Below are 25,683 nucleotides of genomic sequence, written 5' to 3' on the forward strand. Positions count from 1 at the left end.
TTGGGAAAATTAATAAGGAGTATCCACTTGCCATTCTGGCACCTCTGTGGATTATCACGTTTGAGACGTAAGAGTACTCTTCAGGCATTGGATCTTATAGTGAGTAAGGAGTGGCAGTGTTTTATTTGGCCTCTTCATCATCTTTATTTTAGTTCCCCTAATACTTAGAAAGCATACATTCCTTCTTAAAAGCTTTGTTGGGTTTCCTGAAGGTTTAGTTCAATGATACCCTCCCTCCCCGAATGCTCTGTGGGAACACTTTCTTATGGCAAGTGTTTTCTTGTTGGTGAGGAACATGAGAAACCCAAGTAGGTGCTCATGATCTCTTTGCTATGATCCAGTGTAAGCTGGTAAAAGTCCTTTCCCAAGGACCTGTCATGTGAGATTAAAACAAAGTCCATAACTGTGTCTATTCCACTCGTATTCAAGCTTTATGATTGCAAGCTGAATCCTTTGCTTGCTTGCAGTGTTTCCTTTACCACCTTTGCCTGTGAAATGTGAATGTTCTTAACCAGGCGTTTGTCTGTACTATACGCAGGGCTGCAGCATCACCTCATACGTATTGGTGAGGAATTGCTAGATATGCCTGATCTCTGATGCCCCCGCCCTGTGAGGATGTATTTAGTATACTGGTTGCAGTTCTCTACCCAGCCTGTCCTTCTTGCTCACTGAAGTAGCCTGCTCTGAGCTCTGCTGGTATACTAGGTATCGGCTAGATGTTCATCGTGTAATGCGCCTCGCAGAGACTTTCCTCTTGCATTGCCTTTGCAAGACTGTGGAATATTTTCATTGCATTTCTGTTGATAATTATACCTAAATGACAACTGTTTCAGCGTATTGTGAATACTGGTTCTTCATTTTTTGCCTGTTTGCTCTGATTATGTCTTCCAAGTGCATTTAATGGAGAAGGGGAAGTATAGAATAAGAAAAAAAACTACTCGCTGGTAATAGTTAATAGCCTTCCTTGACCTTATTTTCAGCCATCCATCTCTTTATGAAATAGCTTCAGCAGATGTTGGGGGTTTTTTCTTTTTTTCCTCTTTTTCCTGTTGTGTTTAATAATGACACTCTGTTTCTATTGATTTCTCAACTGTCTTGCTATAGCTTTAAAGACAATATGTTTTGTCCCCTTGCTTCGGGGTAGGTGAAGCTTTAATATTTAGTACAAGGAGACTGTTGAAGAAGGGAAAATATGAATTATGAAAATACACAAAAGAAAAATAATTTCTTTTAGATTTACTGAATAACTTTTATTGGTTATTTTTGGAAACTTAACAGGTAGTACTAAAAAAACTATGCAGAAAATTAATCTAGTTACATTTGGCATGTTGTTTTGAAGTAGCGTAGTCATCAGAATTTCTAAGAATTCTGATTATGCTAATATCTTACTGCTACTGGATGCGGCAAGTCGCATTTCCTAAAGAAATTATGAGGTGTTATAAAATCAGCCATAGTGCTTTGTTATGAAACTCCACTATTTATTAATCTAAGTAAATCTAATACAAAGGTGTATTAGTGCAATGAACTGAACACCCAAAATATCCATTGTTATTTCAGTTCTGGAATTGATCCTGCTCACTATGCATTCAGCTGGTACCCCATGGCAGTATGCGTGCAGTGCCATTGGCTGCGGTTTGCCAGTACTGTGGATTAGAACTCCTAAGAAAGTGCAAGCACCATTTTCTCTTTCACTTCATCCCTGACAGTGATATGGTGTATCCAGGCATCAAGGAGTCACTTAGCTGCAGTAGAAATAGACCTGAGATTTTTGATATAATCTCTTGATCGTTAATAGTGGTGTCTCCCAGACTTTCTGCGTAAATGGACAAAATTGAGAATACATCTTGATTTATGATATCACTTGTGATGCTTCAGTGATCAATCAGAAATCCAATTTCAATGTCTTTACAGTTATTGTTTTATATATTTTGAAAAACTGTTTGTAGTTTACAAAACTTAACTTCCATGTGGCATAGCACTGAGAGCATGTGTCTCTTTGTGTAGTATCCTGTTGCTGACTACAGTAAAACAAACTTGAACATTTGAACCTAAATTATCACTGCCGTGTGTTTCTTAATGAAAGACTGTAACTCGAAGTGGTGATAATTTTCTTGTGTGCATTACTTTAAACAGGAGGAAATAGAGCCGTTTCCTGAAGAACGAGAGAACTTTCTTCAGCAATTATACAAGTTCATGGAAGACAGAGGTAGGCAATTTAATCTTTGACTTGTAGAAGCTGAAGATAGATGTATTGTTTAGCAGTACTTTAAAGAATTGAGTCTGTAAACCAGTAGTGCTTTGCAGTTCAGTTTTGGAAACAGTGAGACTGTATTCATCACTTCTGACTTCCCTGCTATTTAGAAGATAAGTCTGTCACTTGACTCTTCTCCTAAAATACAGTCACTTATTCCTGCTTTCAGAAATAAATGGATAGTACCTCATATATCCTAGTATATTTTCTACTGTGTACTTACAGTGTGTATAATCAAACATTTAATATCCTCAATCATATTAATGTATAGGCTCAGTTTAATAACTTTAAAATACTTAAGTAAAATTTAACCGCCTCCCTACTTCTTAGGATCATGGAAAAAAGCATTTACTTTGTGCTAGATTTCTTGTGTGAATCCTGATCACTTAGATGCATAAGCATTATCAGTAAGGTAGATTGAAATGTTTTTAAAAGCAAATGCCATTTATTATATTGATTCTTTACCAGGTATTTACACACTGCAAGAAAAATGCAGTGTCTGTGGAGGCAGGGGTGAAGGTGTTTATATTTAAATTAGTATTATAATTAGTTAAATTAGTATCTTTTTAATTACATGTCAAGATGAATTGAGGAACTGTTTACAAAAGATGACAATGTGGTAGCTACTGCTAGTACAGTAGCATAGGAAGTTTCAGCTCTTTGAAGCATTGTGGGATTTGTTTCTGGGGAGGTTTGGGGTGGTTTTTTTTTATTGTAGTGAAAGGTCTACGCTGGTATCTTTAGAAGTAATTATTTCAGCGGATGAAATAAAAATATGTATAATATAGGTAGCAAGAAAAGCTGCATCATTTGTGCATGTTCAGTAATACATGGAAGAATGCGTATGTATGAATTAAATTACATTACTGAACTACGGGGAAAATGGGTTTTAAAGACTCTTGAGTTTGTTTAGTTTCGTGAAGAGAAAGTACCAGATGCATGAGGTGCTGAGAGGGAGGAGTTTACAGTACTGTATTTAATGCATAGTAGTGCGTATGATGTGGATTTCATGTTATTCTGAAAAAGATACTTCAAAACACTGTAATAACTGTCTTTGTTCACAGGGACCCCTATTAACAAACGACCTGTATTGGGATATAGAAATTTGAATCTCTTCAAATTATTCAGACTTGTACACAAGCTTGGAGGATTTGATAATGTGAGTATTAGTATGATGAGTATTCCAGAGCCATAAAATCTGAGGATGCTGTTTATTCTTGTTTAAGTAGTGATAAGGAAGAATCTTACACAGGAGCTTTAGTCATATGAAAATTGAATACTACAGCTACATAAGACACCCTGTAGCTCTGAAATGCATGCTTTAATGAGAACCAGAAACGAATTATATTCTAAATAAATTACACATCTACTCAGCGTGTTTAATTATTGCTGCATAAAATCAGCCAGCATGTGTGGTTTTGTGATATTTCAAGAAATGTTTGTCTGATAAAGTTGTTACCTCACAAAGTGAAAAGAGACACTGTTCAATAAAATCTCAAAGGCCAGTCATCTAGTTTAAGGTCTGATGTGAGGCCCTTAACTCCTATCTATTCTGGGCAATATATAGAAGAATATGCTGACTGGGATTAGTGGGATTGGTCCTGGAGCAGTAATTGAAGCATATGGAATTCATGGCCAAGCAGATTCTGTTACTGCTTTGGACTGCTTCCCATAAACTTAGCCTGTCGGCTGAGTTTGTGCAGCGACACCTTTCTGATACTCAAGAGGCGATCTTGTACTTGGGTGTTGCAGTACATCTGCTTTACCTTCACAGATAGTTAGAAATGAGTGTATCCCACTGTCACAAAACTTGGACACCAAAGGGCATATTAAGGACATAATGAAAGACTCGTAGCCACTCTATCTGGTGCGGTGCTGCTAGGGCTGAGTACTGTTAATGCTTTGAATGAATTTTTTCTTTCCAATTTAATTGAAATTCTAGCTCTGATAGATAGTTAAGAATTATTTCAAATATAAAATAAAAATGATGTACTGATTTTTTTGATCTTTGTATTTTCTTTCCTTTGTTTTATTACCACCTGGAGAGGAAAGCCTGCTGTGGCTTACTGAAATGCAGAAATGCTAAATTGCTTAAAGTAGTTACATTAGACTACAGTTTGCATTACCGTGAAATACTGTGTGTGTGATACGTAGTAATTTTATAGATCAGAGGAAATTACTTAGAATTATTTTCCAGAGTTGTAAACTTTGTTGGCTTAATCTTTTTTGTGTCAGTGAGTTAATTCAAAAAACATGACTTCATTTTCTTTAACAGATTGAAAGTGGAGCAGTGTGGAAGCAAGTTTATCAAGATCTTGGAATCCCTGTATTGAATTCAGCTGCAGGATATAATGTTAAATGTGCATACAAAAAGTAAGTAATAAAGCTATGAAGTTTGTGCTAAAACAGCGCTAGAAATAACTGAGGTGATCCTGTGGTAATGGTAATATACATAAAGGCCATAACTTTTTGGTTACAATACAGTTTTTTTAGGCTTTAAACATACTGTTCATGTTTAGCTTCTGCTAGGTAGCCTGTTCTTTCTTGAAACAAACTTGCTTATCGCAAGCAATTTTTTTCTTTTAGATATCTCTATGGTTTTGAAGAGTATTGTACATCAGCTAACATTGAATTTCAAATGGCATTGCCAGAGAAAGTGACAAGCAAGCCTTGTAAAGACTGTGAAAAAGAAAAAGAATTGAAGATACGTGAAGAACCAGAGCAGGATGTAAAAGAAATAAAAGTGGATAAGGAGGAGCGCAAACAGGAGGAAGTAGCGATAGTACAACAAGAAGAAAAAAAATTAGCCGAGAATGATAATGAAAGTAAAGAAAATGATAAGCCCTCTGTTCTGGTAAAATATTTTAATGTTCATGTTATATTCTGTTTATAAAGTCAGGTGGTGTGTTGATAACCATGAATTTATGTCAAGATAGAAATCTCCATAATGGATTTAAAACAAGACAAAAACATGCTGTAAACCTAACTCAGAACAACACATTTGAGCCATATTTATCTCTAGGTGCCTGTTTTAGGGGGTCATGATGTCAAAATGTCTGACTTGTTAGGAAGCAGCTGTAACATTCCACTTGTTTGGGGGCCTCCCAGGTCAAATGGAGACTAATTAGTGTGCACCTTTATCCTGATCCGGGTAATGCATGCTCACAGCTAACTACAGTGCTAATACTTTTATTTTGCATTTAGCCATGCTTTTAAGCCCTCATAAATATTGTTTTTACTTCTCCGCTCCAGTGAAACCAGTGAAGCTCTACAAAGACTTGGGCCATATGATGTACACAGTGGTCTAATGTAATTCAGTGGTCCAGAGACAAATGTTTATACCTTTTCAAAATCCAGTGTTGACTCAGTGAATTTAGCAAAGGAAGTCCAGGGCAGTAGGCTGTGCAGGCTTAGCAGTTTGCTCTGGAAGCAGTGTAGGCTCCTCAAGTCAGTGTGCAAAACAAATGTAATGTTTCTGTGTGTAAGTGGCAGCCAGCCTTGGTCTGTCTGCTGGTACTAACTGGGGTGAATACCAGGTGGGCCAGTACTGATATCTCTGCATCCTAAGTGAAAACATACCCTGTGAAATGTTCATCTTAGTGATTGCTTTGCAGTTCAGGTCTAAGAGCTGCATGCCTATATCACTGTGACAAAACTAGCTAGGACACTGGCTGCAACTTTGAAGTCTGTTATGTTTAGCTTGAAATTTTTTGGAAGAAAAAACAGCAGAGGTGCTGTAATTTTAGAACAAGCCCTAGACTCCAGATTTTTTTGCTCATGTAACTTCAGTGTGTTTTGTCTGCCTTTTCTTAGATCCTTTGTAGTTTTATTTCACCTTGTAAGTTAACTAAAGGTTTTATTATCCTAGGGAAACAAAAAAAATTTGCCAGATCCTGTGTATACTCAGCCTGATCAAGAAAAGGACTTAAATGTAATCAAAACTGAAGATGAAACCAAACTAGAAGATAAAGAGGAGGAGAAGATTAAAGAAATGGAAAATCCTACTGTAAATGCAGATGCTGAAGAAAAAGAAAAATCAGGGTAAGTTACTCTGTTCATAATCAGCTAAGGCATCTGATGTGTGTGTTCATAAATTTTACTCTTGTAATTTGAACTTCAAATGTCATGAAATAGACTCATATCTTCCAGAGACCTATGTGTTCCTAACTTCGTCATGGTTAGTACCATTAAAGTTCATGGATCTAATTTAAAAAAAAAAAAAAAAAGGCAGCTGAAGTTTTTACAGGGTCCAGACCTAAATATTTATAAGCTGAGTGAGCAAAAGAACATATAAAGCATAGGTGACTATTTGATTTAAGACAAAAATATTGCAGCCACTGCCAGTAGTATTTAGTCTACTTAATTTTGGTACAAGTATATCACAAACTTACAGTTTCCAGCTTTTGCTGTTGGACAGTGGTGTGCTATGGGTAACACAGGAAAAAGATGGCAGTACCTTGCATCGCTCAGTAATGGCTTTGCCATTGAGTGGGCATGATACTGACAGGAGTCTCTTGTGCAGTCCTTCAGACAGGAGTTTTGGAAGTAGGAGACTGAAGTAATAGGGATACTCAGGGCCGTGTAATCGATGGATGTGTGCAGGTGATCTCTCTTCCTTTATGGAATGGGTAGGTTTTCCTGTTTCAGTGCAAAAAATAAAAACAAGTGTTTTTTGGCAGCCATGCAAAAAATATGAAGTTTACGACAGAATATAGTCCTCACTGATCTCGTGTGTTAACAATTTATATTCTTGCAATTAGGACCCTCATACAGTATGATTTCAAGTGGTAAGAACACAGAAATGGCCATTACAGGTCAGATCAAAGGTCTTTTTTAATACAGTGTCTTGTCTTCAACAAAAAACAATAACAGATGCTTAAGGGAGAAGCTGTGACAAGAGGGAAAGCAGATAATGACACCTCCTTACATTTTCACAGCAATCTGTATATCAGGGATTTTTATTTTTTTTTTTTGTACTTAATACCAGCTGTTGCCTGACCACTAATTCTTTTGTTCATTCCAGCGATCTTTGCTATTTAGTAGATCAGCTGTCTTAATCTTCTGTCTAAATATCATTTACTCTTAATGTTTTTTCTGGCCCATTAAGGGTTGCAACAGAATGGCGTAGTTCAGTATATTGATTTCTGATTCATTGGTAGTAGTTCTTTTTTATTTTATTAAGGGTTTTGATTTCCATATAACAGATTCTGGAAGGATCCTTCTGTAAAATGTTTTTGTCTTCCTAAATATTTTCAGTGAGATTACATTGGCAATTTCTGTAACTCAGAAATGCGGAATACAGAAAAATCAAGTTTACTTGAACATGGTTAGAAGAGCCTTTTCTCTGTGGATGTGACTTCATTCGTATCCTATGTGAAATTTTTCTTTTAAAAAAGACCAATTGCTGGAATTTGCTACATTTGCCATTTTAAAGGTGAACTAGATGAGCTGTACTGTAACAGGTTTGCTGGATTTTCAGAATTATTAAAGACTGGTTTTTACAATGCTACTTTCAAAATATATAACTAAATAGATGGAAAACTTTGCACTGCTTAGAGAATAGCAGTTTTAAAAGTTCCCTAAATTGCATATTTATAAATGTGTATTACTTTGTGTTTATTTATATGCTTGGAAGGTAGATTGACTTAATACTTACTACACTGCTATAGTAAATGGTACCTAAAATTATAAGCTGCGTTTGCTTTTCAGTAATCCTTTATTGGTTTTTTTGTTAATCCTGATTCATGTCCATTTGGGTTATTTATGACATTAAAAAATGTTACGAGTTTTCTTAGTTTTTTTATTTATGAAAACAAAAAACTATAGAAAATATTATTTCCTCTTAACATTCCCCGATTCATCTGATAGCAATTGAGTGCTTTGCTCTCTGTTTCTCTTTACTCATTCAGTAAAAACTTTTCTAACTAGTATTTTGTTATGATTCATGAAAGATTGTAACAAGTTGCTCAGAATAGAAAGTGTAGCTCTAAAAATAGATGTAGGTGGTGATGTGGTCATTGCTGAGGATATGTTTCAAGGAATAATTTAAACTTACTGAAATGAAATATTTGTAGCAGTTAACAGTCTGTAAGGATTTATAAGCAATGTAATAGTGCTGCTAGTGTGATTTCTTTTCCTTTCTTCCCTCAGAGATTGATGGGAAGTACAAAATGCATTTCTATCAGCTTTACAGAGTTTTTTTAAAATGTCACTGTCATCCTAAATGCTAAACAATGTTTTTAGTGTTTATATCATAACGGCATAAAGGAGTTTTGTGAGCCTGGTATGCTGGTGGGGACATTGTTCTAGACGTTGTACTCCCCCCATCCCCAACTTCATGGGTTAGAAGTGGCAAAGGTTATATAGAGGGGGGAAAACGCTATGGTTTCAGTTCTTTGAACTGAAATACAAAATGAAAAATGTGTTTTTGTAGGTGGAAAACTAATCACACACACAAAAAATACCCCAAATGTAATCAAAATAGATCACTGTGGACTGAATTTTTGTCAGTGTATTTAAAATGTATTCCTGAAACTTTATTTAAGCTATGGACCATCTGTCTTTCACAGTCCTAACCAAATAGCCAAACAAATGAAATCTAACATTATATAAGGCAAACTTGTAGAGTTTGCTATTTGAATTTATGTCTGTAGGACTTTGGGCATCTTCATGTAGCTTATTTGTGTATAGACACAAGGAACCAAGAGGACAGAAAAACTTACGGGTTTCTTCTTGCTGAATTTCTGTTGGGTGGACTGGATCTAATTCCCAGCTTCCGGATCTCAGGAAGTACTGCTGGTTGTTTATTTTCCAGAGGTTTTGTTTCTCTGTGCAATCCCATGTGTCTCAACCCTTTGAGATTACTACCACTTGAATCCTGTGGTCCCTCTGCCCAGACTTTAACAATATGATGAAGAGGAAGAAAAGCTGAATGTGGTTCTCTTCCGTTCTTCTCCAGAGTGCCTGTTTCTTGCCTGCTTGTATATCTGTGAACACTGAGAACAGAGATTCAAAGGCAGCTTGCCCCTTAATCTCTACATGCTTTTCTTGTTTTTTCTGTGACTAGTGGAAGATGCATGTGCTAGATATGGCTTTTTGCAACTTCTAGTCATAAAAACAGTAAAAAAAGGCCAGTAATGTGTTATTTCTCATTGGTCTGTCCCAGAGGGATCTTTACAAAAATGGCTTTGTAAAACACGTCCTTTTCCCTAAGGTACAAAAAAGTATTCATTCTTAGTCAATGAATAAAAAAGAAAGTTTAAAATCCTCCTTATTTTGAAGTTCCTGCTAACTTCATGTTGTGGAAGCAGTGGTCTTCAAATGTAGCATTGCATAGTTGGTGCAATTTTCCTTTGTAGCATCTAACATGAACTGTTGTAACTATCAAAGACTTGAGTCAAAGCCAACAAATGGAGAACCGAGGGGCTTTTTTTACATTGTGAACAATGTAGACGGCTGAACATGCTCCCAAGAGACTGAGGCCAGGAGCCTAGCAGAGTTTCTAAAAGGTGCGGGGTTTTTAATATAAGCTAATAAAATAAAAAGTAAGTCTTCAAAAATTTCATAGTAGATACAGTTTGTGAACTGAAGTATAGGTTAATTGCCAGTTAACCAATATTAGTAAGAAAATTTTTTCCCAGATAATTAATTCAACTCCAAGGTGGTTTGTTTTGGTGTTTTGTTTTGTTTTGTTTTTTTTTTTTCAAACACTTTTCTCTAGAGCACCTGGGACAGGCCACCGTCAAGAACTTTATATTGAACTGAAAGATTAAGTGCTCAGAATCCAGATAACACTTTTTGCTTTCCAGCAAAAAGTTTGCATCAGACTTCTATATTGGTAGTACTTGGATTTTTGAGGTGACCAAGCAAAATTCTTTGAAGTAGTCCCAGTTACAGTACAGAAAGGTTGCAAGAGGTTTTGTTCTGTTTTCCTTCTTTTGGCTGAGGCGCTGCCTTAACCCCTACGCCAGGAGGGTCTGCCATCGCTGGATCTTTACCCTGTCCTTTCTCACCAAGCTGTCATTTTCAGTACTCACAAACAGTTCTCACTTGGTCTTATGAAACTTCCTGGATTTATTTAGTTATTTTTCTTGAAAACTGCCTGCTTTTTCATTTCCTCCAAGGAATGCATGAACAAACGTTCTTAAGAATGCTTCAGAAACCTAAACACTTCTGGTTGTCTCATACTGCCGGTTTAGGTCTTCATGGTATGGTTTTCTGGGAATTGGTACTGTCATATTTCGACAATATCAAAAGGAGAAAATGCTAAACCTCTTTGGCTAATAATCTTGAATGGAGTTAAACCATTCATTCACATGCAAGGGAAAAATCTTAATCTTAGAGCTGTTATGTACATCATTACATGCAGTAATAGCATTTCCCCTCCTATAAGCAGCGGGAGGGAGCTAGGAGTAATAAAAGCAGTAGTTGAGAATTAGGTTAATATGGGCATTGTTTCACGTGAAGGGTTTTACTAGGTTTATTACCCTTATAGGGTAGGGTGACTACCTGCTGTGCCTGTGCTGGTGATGGCTTCTATTGGCACAAGAGTTAAATTTTCTGATGAGGATTTTCTGAACGGGATTATGTAATAGTCAGAAGCTCCATTTCACATATGGGAGATAACAGATTGTTGGAGGCAATGTTTTCTTCAGTTCCTTATCTGTTAAAATGACATACCAAAGCTTTATGGTGGTGAATTTAAAATGGTAGCAGGAAGGTTTTGGAGTGGAGGAGTCTTGATACAGAAGGCATGTCTTCTAACTTCTGGATTAGTGTTGAGAACTATATATTGAGATAGCTTTCTCCAGTCTGATGTAGGTTTATATGGAATTGATTAGCTTGGGAGAAGGGAGAGAAATGCGTTGTGTTCATTGCACAGTTGGTGTGAACATCTGCTCTGAATCTTAGACTGTTGGTGTGTATGCAAAAAAATACATTTTTAAGAAGTGTACATAGGTAGTTTAATTTATAAGAACATACTTCTATGCTCTTCTTTGTGATGTGTGTTATATTTATGTGTTCCAGCTGCCTTTGTATTGGGAAGGAAGTTTTTGTATACTCATGCTTTCAGAAACAGCCTAATTGATTTTTTTTTCTTAATATGGAATACGCACTGATACATACACACACACGCGCGTGCGCGTAAGGATTGCTTTTGATACAGCAATAAGCTGCTAATGTCACAATAATAAAGTGTACAGTGACAGTGTAAATGTACCAGTCCTGTGCGTGCATCACGTTGAATGGAAGGGAGGTGTCTTTGATTGGAAAAAAGTCATTCTGTCATCACATTTTACATATCTTATGGTCACTACAGAGGTCATTAACCATGGTAGCTGTCACTGAGACTTACGTGCGTGGGTGAGCCCTTAAAACATTCATCAAATACTAGATGTTTTCAAGCTGAGTGTGAACGAGTGCCATAAAAATGAAAACTGCTGTACTCCGAATGTTTCAAAATACTTAAAAAAAAAAAAAAAAAAGGGGGAGGGGGCCCAAAAAACACTTGGCTGAATAATTTGAAGCAATAACATGAGGTCCTTTCATTTGTCTTCTCCGCAGCAGCAGAGGAAAACACTGGTTACAGAGTACACTCTTGCATGGTTGAAGTGTACTGTACTACTCTCAGACTTGATTTGAATCACATTAGTGCCTTTCCCCTTTCCTCAGAATGATGATGAATAACTGTGCATTTATTCAGATTTTCTGTGTGTGTAGACAGAAATCCTTGGAGCTTTTATTTTTAGGTTTTCTTTGCAACTTCAGAGGGAAGACAAATACTGGTGAACTTTTGGGGGTTTGTTATTTTGTTTAAATAAAGATGAGATTCTAGCATCATGGCATAAGTACAGGTCTTAATGGCCTCTCTGCCTTAAAACTTTAGGGCATCTTAATACAGCTGGGATTGAGCAAGTCAGAGTATGAAGGAGACTCAACATCTTCCAGCTCTGTATTATGTGAAGTAGAGGTTAAATAATGCTCTAGGATGAGAAAAAGGGAGGAAAAAGGAGGGAAATAAAAATAGAAGCTAATTGCTAAACTTGAAGTGTCAATTACACTGGAGTTTATTTCTGTTAGTGGTTCAATTAACTGTAATGACTTAATTGAACCAATAATTGAAATAATCTTGCTTCCTCAAGTTTTAGAATAACCCCTGAAAAAAATAATCTTGCATTTGCCATCTCACCTGCTGTGCATGCCAGCGTGGTGTGTCAGGGGAAATGTATTGGAGTAGGGTTAGGTTTGCTGCAAAACAGGGATACTAGGAGGCAGATTTAATGCTCCACATCACACCCTGTCTCACAGGTTTCACCCGGGCTTTGTGACAGTGCTGTGGTTAGTGCCAGAGATTGTGGGTTGAAAGATGTTTGCATGATATTGCAGTTCCTTTAGTGGTGTAATAGCATGTGCTATTTCATCTGTTAACAACATCTATTTGTCAATATACTTACCCTTATTATGGGCTTGTTGGCATTAAATCTTTATACTGACTGAGAATTACCTGCCACGTGTGTAATTTTTGAACATTTGCAGTATTTTTAGCCTTTTAACAATTTCACAGTGTCCTTTGGAACTAATGATATGCAATATTTGTATAATCTAAACATTTTAATGGTTTTACTTTATTAACAAATATTTTTGCATTTTAATTCATTAATTTCCTGCTTCTGAAGGTTTATGTTCCCACTCCGTGGGAGATGGGGTGAGGGTGTTCTTTAGTCTGCAGTTGTAATTGGAAATGCTTTTGAGTCTTCCTGATAAGCTTTGTGGTCGTACTTTGGTTTCTGGAACACAGTTACACCTGTATTGCTGTGTCTCTTGTACAGTGTGCATGCACATCTGCCGCTGTCTTGTTTCATCAGCTGCTGCTTGGGTTGTTCAAACTGTTGCAGCTTTGTGGCAAATATTGTTGGTACTATTTTTAAGTTGACAGTTACTGTCTGCTGCAAGAGGCTTGTTTGATTCTTTCTCCCTGCCCCCCCACGATGGGATTTTGACTGAACAGCATTAAAGGAAATCCGATGTTCTCATGTATACATACATGGACAAATGAGGTTACGACTGTGCATGCTGGATGGCTACAATCACAATTTTGTCTTACAAACCTCTGTTTCATGGCAGTCACGGCGTCTCCTTCATCTGCACTGCCAGGTCTGAGCTTTTTATGGCCTTGTAAAACAGTATCTTTTCTTCCTTGCAACCATTGAAATATGTTTTGCGTAGTTTTTTTTTTTTGTTCCAGGAGCTATACAAGTACACCGTTTCTTCTGCTCCAAAATGATGAATGTTCTTTGCTTTTGTTTGGTTTCCTAAAATCTCCAGGTTGATCTCCATATGATCGCTAACCAAATCACTCCTTAGAACACTTTTTAATTGCAGCCATCTCTGCTTCCATTTTGCTTTTGCTTCCTGACATTCCTTCCACCTATGCACAGTCTACTCTTCACATCTACTTGACCATCCAAGTTACTCAACTTCACAATGAGGGTTTCACACATCTCTTCCAGAGAAGTTCTGGTATTGTCATGGAGTCTTTGTAGAATATCTGTTGGGACACCAAGAAAGCCATAGGGTGATTAAGGTGAGAGAGACTCCAAACTTACTCAGTTTCCGAAGAGCCACTGGCACCATAATTGCCAGTGTCTGGGAAATCCTGAATCTCCCTCATAGGCATGCTTTTCTTTGCAGACAGCATTCAAGGATTGTGCCACTAGTTCTTGGGGGAAAAAAAATAACCTGGCAAAATTTGGTTCATTACAATTTTGAAAAGTCTTGTTGGTAATGGGAAATCACACGCTCATCTTGTTCTTGGAGCAGTGGTAGCTCTGCTCCTGATGCCAAGTTTTTTTAGCTTTTGTATGATAATAACTGTTAAGCTGAAATTAGCTAGGAGTTTTGATTTAGTGCAGCAGAGAGTATAATCTAAAAGCATTTAAATTACTGGTTGGTGCTTTCTGCTGTTAGCTGTGGAATTCTGTTCAGGAATTTTTCATCTGAGTCTTCGGGGACCTTTATTTGTGATTTCTTTGGGAAGTGGGTTTTGCCATATGATGCGTAGTGGAGATGAAGCAAGCTTTCAAAGCTCATTCATTTATGTTACATTTTTAACTCTGGTGGTTTTAACTTCACTAGCAAAGTAGCCCACTGAAAGTTTATAATAAATTGAAAATCTTGGCCTTCTAGAACACAACTGTCTGCTCCATGCCGTGTATACCTGAATAGTTGTATCTTCTGTGATTTGATTTAGTTAATACACCAACAGAGGGAATTCTTAGCATTTGTCTCGTGGTGTATGCACATATATATATGTATTTATATATTTGTGTGTGTGTATATATATGTGTGGCAACATTAATTTCTGAAGTAATTTCATTAAATCAGTGTGGTTACGCTATAGTTGAATTTAGCTTATTGTTCTGAATTCTCTTTTGCCAGCTAATTAGATAATAATACTGCAGTTTTACTTCTACAAAGAAGCATTTGAATAATTAAAATGCTATTTGATCCTTTTGCAGAGAAAGTAGCTTGGCTTATTTGAGTATTTTTTACTGAAAATTTCATGGAAAGATTTAGATTATTAATACAGACTTTTTGTTTGTGAAGTTAACTTAAATATTGGTGTGAATCAGACTTGGAGCAGCACTTATCTTTTCTGACCCAGTCTTTAATACATCCAAACATATCTGTTCCACGTCTCAGGTTTTTAAATTATTGTGAATTTAGTAAGCAGCCCTAATCTGTTCTGTATTGCACAGAGTGTGGGATTAGAATGATGTGAGGGCCAATAATATTGTTTTGTAAAGCTATTTAAGATTAAAAGATATTTTTCCCCCATTAACTTTTGTAATGTAGTCTGCCTCTTTAAGCTGGTTGGAGATAATTTTCAGAACACTGAGCAGCCCATAGCGGCCATTGACTGAGACTAGCAAGATTTGTGGGTTCTTAGTGCTTCTGAAAATTGGTCCAAATATCTAAAAATGTATTCAAAACTAGGTTACTTTTGAAAACAGTGAACACCTGCTTGTGTATTTATATAATAATTAAATGCAAGTTTGACTTATATTTAGAAGACTTTTAGCATAATTGGCAAGGAGTGACAAGGTCATGAATTAGCACAGGTTGCTTGATTTGCTAAATAATCTCACATAAGGTTTTTTTTGCCTAAAATCTGGTTTTGGTTGCGTTCGCTTCAAGGTGTTGAGATAGAGATTAGTTATTAGACTAAAGCGAGGATCTTTTGGGGAAGCAAGTTTCAAGAAGCAATTGTAAAACTTGTAGGCTGAAAAATGGAATTCAGGGAACTTTATATTGAGAAGGATGAGTTTGAACTGGAAAAACGGTATTTAAACAAAGGGACTGCATGAAGGAATCATATAAAGATGAGTTTGAACAACTTCTGCTCATACAGATTTTGATGGATTATTTTTTTCTTTTAGTCAAGTCATTTTTGCACCTTACAGTCACTGGATTTTGTGTGTATTGCTATATCCTATTTTGCTGATATTACTCGGCCGTAGTGCAGTTTCACATATTTGGAGCCTGCTGTTTCCCAGTCTCTAATGCATCCACAATATTTATCAATATATGTGGTTTGGAACTGAAAAGCTTATGAAGTATCTCATATTAACTCTACAATTTTTTAAACCTTTCAAGAGATGACACGAATAAGGAAGAAGATGAAGATGAAGAAGAAGCAGAGGAGGAGGAAGAGGAGGAGGAGGAGGAAGAAGACAACAATAACAATGAGGAAGAAGAGTTTGAATGCTATCCACCAGGCATGAAAGTCCAAGTGCGGTATGGAAGAGGGAAAAATCAAAAAATGTATGAAGCTAGTATTAAAGATTCTGACATCGAAGGTGGAGAAGTCCTTTACTTGGTGCACTACTGTGGATGGAACGTGAGGTAACTTGAGTTTTAGTTAGTGATTACTTCTTGAATTACTTCTAAAATACACTTGTGTATTTTAAAAACTAAATGAATAGAGAACTGGAGTCCTAAACTTTCAGTATTGGTGTTCTGTGAAGGTCATTGTACAGTATGAAACTATTAGATTTTTAACACTATATAAATGCAGTACTTCAGTTACTTAGAAAATCATCTTAAAATTACTTGTTCAAAGAAGGCTTCCTTCATTCCCCATCTTATTTTTAGATCTCTCCATACAACAAGTGGCAGCTCACTCTTTCACAAATTCCTCCTCTGGCTCTCTTAAGCCAATTTTATCTCATACAATATTTGAATAGTGCACTTAGCTGAGTCTGTATACACACTCTTCTCAGCGAAGCAGAGAGTACACTAGCAGTATGGTATTTAGCAAGAGAAGTACAAGACTTTTAGTGGCAAATTAGTGTGCAGCAAATAATTGCATTTCATTCAGATCTGATTTCCACCCCTCCCCACCCCTCCTTCCACCATGGCTGCCTCAAGCTTCCAAACAAGACTCTTCTTAGCCTAGTGGCTTCTTACACTTTTCTTAGCGTGTGCAGGAGTATATGCTTTTTATTGTCTTTAATATAGCATTAATAGAAATAAGTTGAAGTATTAATTCATTTTTGCCATTTCAGACCACTTTTTTTTCCATTTAAAACTTGAAGCAACTTTGAAAACAGTAGAGAAAACTAAAGCTTCTAAGTGGCTTTTAAGCCAATTACCAAGTCTCCTGCTTTTTTCCTCAGTTTCAACGTATCTGCTCATTGTCCTCAGCTATCATCTTTTAAACTTTATTACTGTGTTTATAGATCTTTAAAAAAAACAAGTCTGAGGCAAATCTGCTGTACTTTTTTATTTATCCATTTTTCCTCTTCTGAAAAATCTGAGGCTCTTGTGACTTTCTTCTGTCATCTGGACTTTGATTACCATCCTACCTCTGACCGAGAGGGCAGGACAAATCTTACTTATTCAGTGCTAGCAAGATCTGCTAGCAAAGGTCACAATTACAGAAGCATGATACTTCTCTCCCTCCCTTGAATACACCTCTTTGCATCTAGGCCTGGTGATTTCCAGGACTACCTAAGGCACTGCTGAGGAGGAACGTCTTGATATTGCCAGTTTTGATATTGATCTTTTGTAGAATTTTGATCTACACTTATATTGATCTACAGGAATATGATCTTTCACATAAACTGTCTTCAGGCAACATTTGTAAGCATAGTGGGCTATGCAGTCAAGATACTAGGGGAGATGTAGCCTGCTCAAGGTGGGATTTGGAATGTGACTAGTGTTTTGGTCATTATTGGGGAGGATTTGCCTTAGGAGTGTAAGTTGCTGAAATTTGCATCCTGCTCGCTGAGGATTACTGTGTACCATTCAAAGAGGTTTCTTGCTTTTAAACTCTTGTTTCAGAATTCACGTGTAAACATAGAAGTTATTTTCCTTTTTGAGTAAATATTATGCTATTATACATGCTGTGAGGTGATCAGAGTTTCATTTGAGCAGTACCACTTTAAATACGAAGAAATGAGAAGTCAAAAATGAGCCTTCACCTTGGAGATCCCAGCACCCTGGTTCTTAAAGGAGAAATCAAGATTCGGTTTTTTGAATTCTGCATTTTAAACGAATATGCGGATTGAGATCAGAGGCGTTATTTCTGTGATTAGGATATATTTGATGATAAAAGCATTTTTAATAAACTTGCACTCACTTGAGAGGTGGGGGGAGTTGTTTGGTCTTTCTGGCAGCAGGACTTGCATTTATATTCTTACCTGGGGTTTCAAAAGAGCGCTCTGAAAGGAGCTAGGAGAGAAGGATTCTTCATTGGAAAAGATATCAGTGATTGAGATTTAGCTATGGGACTGGGTGTGGACACGGCTAAATGTGGCTAATTTATTTAATTCAAGTAAAATTACTTAAATTTTTGGATTTGACAGTAAGAGTGGGTAAGCCTGAGCTTAAGGCAGCATCTAAATGCTTTGATATTTTAGTATAGTGAAGACACATATTGTATGATGTAATGACTTGATTTGGCTTTTAGTCAGCCACAACCTTGAAAACTAACTGCTTTACTTGGATGGGTGGCAATTCCCTCCTCTCCTTATTCATTATAGCTACATTCCTTACTTTTAGTGTTTAGCAGGCACAAGTAGTGTAACATTAGGTCATGGAATGTACTGAACTAGGATTTTCTAATAATCCAGGATTTTTTTTAATTCTGTCATTCTCCTACCCCTTAAAGTCGACTTTCCTGTTTCCCCTTTTGGTCAGTATGCCGTTTAACGGCCTGTTCTTTAAACCCTCAGGTTTGAGCAGGAATCCTAAATAACTGCTAATGTTTCATATCACAAGGTAACTTCAGTGTTGGCCTGGGATTCAGAATAATAGTGTGTGTGCGCACGTGCACATGCTTTGGGGTACTTGGAATGGAATTTGGTAAACTTGGTATTCAGCTTTGTTAGTTTTTTGGTTTTTTAAATGCTCTGGAACCAGTGACACCATAGTGGAACTTTTTTTTTTTAAATAGTAAATAGATAATACAGAAATGGAATATAGCTTAACAGCATTGTACAGTTGCACTACTTTATGCTAAAGGATCTTGTTGTTAGCTCCTGAGATTCGGGTGATACGTGTTTCTGATAAAGGTAAAAAATTGTAGTGTTCAGTGGAGCCTGACTTGTAGTGAAAGGGAATGGTAAAAATCTCTACCCTGTTAGAGAAAACTGTTTACATTATCACATGTTAACCAGAAAAAGCTTATGAGAGAAACTGTATTTCTTTTAACAGGCCAGTCATGTTCTGAATTATGTATGCTTTATATGGAACTAAAACTTCCCTGGGGCCTACAGTGCCAGTTCCTTCTGTCATAATTCTAATTTTCAGCTGCTAGTGCAAAGAAAAGATCCATGTGTAAGTGTTCGAGGTGAATTTATTCTGCAGTATGTTCCCAGTAATAAAAGACAGAGGGTGCATATTCAAAAATAGTTTAGGTTGTTTTAACTCTGTGTGTCGTATGGTACAATATCACAGGACATGTTAGTCTTGAATGTTTCAAGTGTTTAAAACTAAGACATTATTTTCAACATGTCTTTCTTTCGTCCAGAAATCTGAATGTGAAAGTGCCAATTTCTGTCTCGGTTTGTTGGAGCATTAACAATATACAAATTTTGTACTTAACAGTCAACCACTGAAATTAAAGGAATGCGTGTAGCCAAATTTCAGGTTCTTGAGAGTAGTGTATGTCATGGGGGGGTGGGGTGGGTGGTGGGTGGGAGAATTATTAAAAAATAAATAAAATTTAAAAATCAGAGTCCTCATCTAATATTCCAGTATTTGGTTATAAGAGTAGATCTCCACTTTTCTTTGATCACAGCCAAAGAAAACATTTGATTCTTCCTTGTTAGCAGTTAACAGACAGCGTACAGGAACTCTTCAGTGAATTTGCCAAGGCTTGCTAGTTCCTTGAGGTCACTTTTCTACCTGAGAAAGTGGTACCTTTGCTAGTATAAATCTAGAGGCTGGAAAAGTACGCTGTCTTCCTTGTTTCCCCTCTAGTACTTCTGTGGGGGATTGACTGTGCAATCTCTGAGAATATACTGTGGTTTATTTTAGCTTGCAATCAGTACACAGGGATGTAATAGAATCAGTACATACTCTTATGCAAAGCGGCAATTATTTTTTCTGCTATATAGCTATTAATTTCATTCTTCCTTTTTTCCTTCCTTCCCGTTCAAACCCACCTTTCTGGCAGGCATTCATTTTAACCAGTAAGGCAGAAAAGCTGCTCTGCTTACTGGCTCATCTTTGTCTTCATTTTAGTAAGGCAAAGGGGATGTTTCTTCTGAAGGTATTCCAGGTTTTCATATGAAACCTTATTTAAAAAAATAAGTAAATAATAATTTCTTATTAAATCCCTCCTCTTGGTTCTCAAACAAGTCTGTGCAAACTCTTTTAGGAACACCTCCCCATCTAGGGAGTCGAGAAGCAAGCGTGGAAGACGGCACTGCAGTAAAATGACCCAGGTCTTCTGGAAGCACATACTTCTTGTCATGAGAGTTGAAGAACTTCTTTCATAATTTTTTGGTTTTCTTTTGTCTTGTGAACAGGCTGTCTAAAGCAAGATTAGTGGTGAAGTAAGTTTTCCTATTTTAATAAGGTGCAGTTCTACAAAGAAAGGCTCTAGTCTGAGTCAACACACGCCATTCAGATGCAGCTTGGCATCTGGCGCGCTGTGGAGCTTCCAGGGTGCTTCTCTGTCATGCAGTAGAGGAGAACGTAATTTAGGGTCAGGTTGTCAGCTGTGGCTTGGGATGCACCCCTTTTGCAGGATCTGTTTCAGCCTAGGGTCTAATTGTCACAGGTTTAGGCAAACTGTATGCATCTGATGTGAGTAGTGAAAGGAGCTGTGCCATGCAGAGGTGTGAAGTGTGGGCATCTGATTTCCTGGAGAAGACTCAAAATTTCTGTGACGCTGGGCCTCCTTGCAGGGTCTGACTGCTGTTCCAGGTACAGTCGGGAGTAGAGCAGGATATGCTCCAGCCAGGAACTGTGGCTGTCACACATAGGTTTTCAATTTGTGCTCCTTGAGATGAGGAGTTGTGACCATTGCTTCTAATATGTACTGTTTAAGACCCTGTGGTACCTACAGATATGCTCTTAAGATTCTGCACTTGTCTCCTTCACTCTTCAGTATGCCCCCTAGTCTATCAGCTGTTACTACAATTACCTTGAATCACAGACAGTATGTGCAGTGCACAGACTTTGCATAGGGGGAGGATTGTTTTACTGGAAATGCATAGAATGAGTGACTACAAATTCTGTATTATAACAACATGGTTGAGGCAGAAAGGACACTGTCAGAATAATTGCTTTTCACCGCATATTTGTCCAGTCCTACTGCTGTTTTCCTGCGTGCATTTAGACCTAATGAAATAGTCTTACATTTATGTGGGTTGCAAAGTCCATTTGGCAGTCTACTTAGCAGTATTCCTTCTGGAAAGCACGTATTTGACTTGAAAGATTACTTCAAATAGGGTTTCTCACAGAATATGGGATTGTTCCATATGGGAAAGTACTCTGCAGAGTTGTATTTCAGTTTTGGAGAGAAATCTGAGCCTGTTCACCCACATGGCATCCGGTAATAGTACAATTACAGCTGTATCTGCAGCAGTATAGGTAATCTTGGTATATTGTAGTCTGCATGGTCTGCGGCTAGATTTTGTGATTTTTATTGTCACATGAAGGGGAAGGCCCCCCCAAGAAATTGTGTTGGAAAACTTTTTTTCAGAGACTACTGCTACTTCATTTTTCACCATATTATTATGTGAAATATAAGTTAATAAAATACAGTATTTAGCTTCTGGAATCCCTTGCATAGATCTTAACTTAAAGTATACAGGAAGTCAAGTTGAAAACTTGCGTATTTTTCTCTAATCCTTTTTAATTAATATGTCAATATTGTAGATATAATTGACAGTAGTTGCACAGAAGCTGAATTGGGACTGTATCAGCAGTTGTTGCATATATCAAGATGGTTGTCAAGTAAGCCCAGCTGGAAAACCAGCATGGTCATGAGTGTGCTGTGCTCAGCTCCATCTTGTACTACTTCTCTGGGTGTGTTGTGGCATTTTTTGGTTGGTTTGTTGGTTGGTTGGTTGGTTTGGGGGGGGGGGGGGTTAGTTTATCTTTTTCCCCTCTGTTTTGGTGTTTACCTAGGGGGATCAGAATTTGTGTGGCTGTACATTGGGGCAAAAGTTAATACATACTAATTTTTAACTGACCTATTTCTTATTCAGACGGTTCTTGAATTCACAGTTGAAGTAGGACAGCAGATTATGCTTACTGGGAGAAAAAAAAAAGTTGTTTCAATTGATTCTTGAGGTTTTTCAGAAATACACAATGAAACTGGCAAGTACAGTACTATAGTTACAGTATATTCTTACTAAGAATGTACTTCTCTGGTCTTGGATTTGTATTTAACAGATCCAGCCTTAGATAATAAGACACCTGTTGTTAATATGTTGGTGCTATTTAGTATGTTTTTGTCTAGTATCATTCTGATATAAAATGGAAACCTTTAACTGAAAATAAATTGAAAAGTGTTAGTGTAAGTTAGTGACCCAAAAGTTAGTAACTCCTAAGTGTTAGTCACTCCAAATACCACTTTGCAGACACTCAGGCTCGAAAGAATTTATTTTTGTTAACTGGTCACATTTTATATAGTTATAAGAATTTATTTTATTGTTAAGATGTTATAGTATATATACAAAGTATAACTCCTGGAGATCCATACAGAATTATCCTTCTGGTAGTTTGTTTTACCTGTATACATGGATTTCCTGCTGTTCAATGCAGACTGGAAAAATACCAGCTTTCACTCTTACCCATCAGTGTAAGAAAACTTCGTCCTATATGTCCCAGCATATGAAGAATTGAACTGTAGCTGAAACTCCACATACTGAAAAGTACACAAATGACTTCTTTATTCAAATCCCAATTCAGTTTTTATATGGCTAATAATTTTCTTCTTCCTCCATTAATTTCTCTTATGATGTCATGATTATCTGCTTAAAACCATAAATGTGTACAATTTTTTTTGCTTTTAGGTATGATGAATGGATAAAGGCAGACAAGATAGTGAGACCAGCTGACAAAAATGTACCAAAAATTAAGCATCGAAAGAAAATAAAGGTACTTTATCTCCCTTTTTTCTCCCTTGTTCTTCCCAACTGTCATTTAATATATTCTTAAGTACTCCCCCCCATCCCCCCCAACCCTTGATTGGCCTACAAATGCTTGACAGTAAAAGCGACTTCCTAGCCCTTTAAAAACCAGAACTTTTTTTATCAGGGTTTTGTTTTTTCACTTTGGGGTGGGGAGGGGAAGCTTCTCTTTCCTTCTTCCTATTTCTTTTTTTTTGGTGAAATTTATGTATGCACTTATAGAAGACAAATGAGAAGGATCCATTTTATCATCAGTGGTGGGAGCCAACGCGGGGGGATGAAATTTGGGAGCTCCCTCTGCTGATTCTGGAGAGCAAACTTATGACTAGTCCATGTGTATGTGACTCTTATCATTTTATTTCATAGCATTTTTTCAGAGTTCATTCTTTTAAAACTGATGTTTAGGCTTAGGTTATGATACATTCCTTGGGCAGTGGGATGCAAGGAAGCTTCTCCTTCTGCCACAGATGTCAGCACTCCTCCTGCCCCTGGCCCCCAGCACCGTGGCACCTCTGGAACCTGAGTTTTGTTCTAGAGCTCCCTGCCCGTTGTGACAGAGCGGGGTGTCATAGCCCTGCCCTGCCGCTGCTGAGCCCGGCATCCTGCGGTGCCACTGCTCCTAGAGTGCTGGCTGCATTTGCTTTCTCATTTGTCTTAGTGTTGATGAAGTTCCTTTCTTCAGTATAAATGTCTTGGCATGGGCCGTAGAAAGGTATTTGTAATCTTTTAAACAAAGAGGAAATCTCTTCTTTACGGGTTGAATGTTTAAGATAACTGTAAGCATTGCCTAATTGTAATCTATGTTAAGATGTATGCTCCAATGAGAAGAGTTTTTAATCTTTTCTTTCACATAGAATAAAACTGACAAAGAGAAGGAAGAGAAGTATTCTCCTAAAAACTGTAAATTGCGACGTTTGTCAAAACCACCCTTTCACACCAGCACATCACCAGAGACTGGGTCCAAACTTGACAGCACTGAAGCCAAAAATACGGAACAAGCTCCAGTTAAATCAATAGAAATTACTTCTATCATTAATGGGCTACAAGGTATTGTACTTAAACTTCTTCTAATTCTGTAAATGGCCTTTAAACAGTAGTAAATGACAACTGATGCAACTGTACACTTGAGTCTGTCTGGCTAATTATAACATCTTCAGAAATAACCCTTGGACAAAAGCAATATTCGCAGTTTCTGAGAACAGGTATTGTGGATTCAGTGTATGTTAACAGTCTTAAGAATTACATGCTTTGTTTTGCCATCCTTTTTTTGTTTAATACACAGCGAAGCATTTTTGCTTCCTGTATTATTTCTAAATTTTTAATTTTTGATTTCTGTAACTTTTAGGACCAATGATTCTTTTTTTTTTTTTTGCCTTGAAAAACAGAATTAATAAAGCTAGATTTCCTATCAGCACGTCTGTTGTTCCTAACATTGTTTTCCCCTTCCCCATACATTTACAGCAGCATTATAATAACTAGTTCCTTCTCTTCGTCCTTAGTTTAGTGCGTGCCTCCAGAAAAAGAAATCATATATGGTATAGGTAGTTTGGGTAACCACCAATTTTTGTAAAAGTTGTATGAATTCAATAATCTTTCAGACTTATTTGAACTTGGATGACATTGGCCACTGGGTTGCAAATTTGTAGGTAGACTAACAGTCCATGCAATCTATTAAGCTTCATTTCCTTAGGAAATGAGAAACAAAAAAGCAATTAGCGGTGATGATAATGACACTATTATTAGTGCTATAATTAATCTGTAATTAACTTCTGATTACAAAAGCACAATTTGACATACGCCCTCTAATATTTTGGAAAGCTAAAAGTTTTCCATATTATGTAATTAATTTCCAGAAATGCTTTTAATTGTATGTAATTTGTTTATCATTTAAGTCCATGTAGATTCATGCTGGGGATTAACTTTTTTCCTGTTACTTGTGGGTTTTTGTTTTTAAGTATGAAAGGCTCTAATGTTTTACTACTTCTTTTTCCTCTCATTTTAGAGCTGCTTGCTCAAAACTTCACAGGTTTTTTTCCCTAAACTGGAATGATTAATGCAATTGCATTCAACTTTTCTTTGAAGGGCACAGCGAAGTAAATAGCTTGAGAGGAAAACTTGATGGACATGTTTTTTTAATATGTTCTTGGCTTTTATTTCAAATGGCAAAGTTTGATACCTCTTATATGATAATAGTAATGTAGTTTTGATCCTCTAAGGTATGAGAAAGACAAGTGTTAGGAGTCCATTTTAAGTGATAGAGTTCTTGGAACGTTAGGTCAAAATGTCTACCATAAATGTTTAATTAGAAAAAGGCAAACAACACTGAAAGGGTTGCGTAAAACTTGCTTTCGGATTGAGTGTTAGAGTAGAATTTAAGGTCCTGCCTATCTTAAAACAAATAAACCAAGAAAAACACCTGACACAACATTTCTCAAGGTATTTTGTCCTGTGCACCTCTTCTCTGTTAGTGTGCTCTTCCCTAAGTGCATTGTATTTCAGTAAACCTTTTTTAAAAAAGTTAATTCAACTTCGATTTCAGTGAATTTCGTTGACAGTTTTGCTTTTCTTTGTCATTAGTTACATTATCATCTTTAAAGAGGTGGTGAGTTTTAGTGAGGAATTGAGAACGAGATGGGAAGTAGGATGAGAAGAGTTAAACTAGCCATGCCAACAAAAATGGATGAGTTACAAATCAAGGAGTTACCCATATATTTGAGCCAATTCTCATTGTTTCTCCTTGTATCCATATCTTTTCCCATTGAATGGGCTTGGTGTTGT

General features: G+C 36.9%; 1 protein-coding gene across 1 annotated transcript in view; it reads left to right on the forward strand.

Annotated features, from left to right (window-relative positions):
* The window catches only part of ARID4B (AT rich interactive domain 4B (RBP1-like)), a 92,833-nt gene that overhangs the window by 55,074 nt on the left and 12,076 nt on the right, over positions 1 to 25,683 (forward strand). The window contains exons 11-18 of the mRNA XM_009329222.1: positions 2,134 to 2,206; positions 3,316 to 3,410; positions 4,527 to 4,624; positions 4,838 to 5,105; positions 6,120 to 6,292; positions 15,908 to 16,156; positions 22,789 to 22,873; positions 23,760 to 23,952. Coding sequence (XP_009327497.1) covers positions 2,134 to 2,206; positions 3,316 to 3,410; positions 4,527 to 4,624; positions 4,838 to 5,105; positions 6,120 to 6,292; positions 15,908 to 16,156; positions 22,789 to 22,873; positions 23,760 to 23,952 — 1,234 coding nt within the window. The remainder of the gene's footprint in view (positions 1 to 2,133; positions 2,207 to 3,315; positions 3,411 to 4,526; positions 4,625 to 4,837; positions 5,106 to 6,119; positions 6,293 to 15,907; positions 16,157 to 22,788; positions 22,874 to 23,759; positions 23,953 to 25,683) is intronic.

This window comes from Pygoscelis adeliae, unplaced genomic scaffold (genome assembly GCF_000699105.1).
Source record: "Pygoscelis adeliae isolate BGI_AS28 unplaced genomic scaffold, ASM69910v1 Scaffold77, whole genome shotgun sequence".
Classification (NCBI taxonomy): Eukaryota; Metazoa; Chordata; class Aves; order Sphenisciformes; family Spheniscidae; genus Pygoscelis; species Pygoscelis adeliae.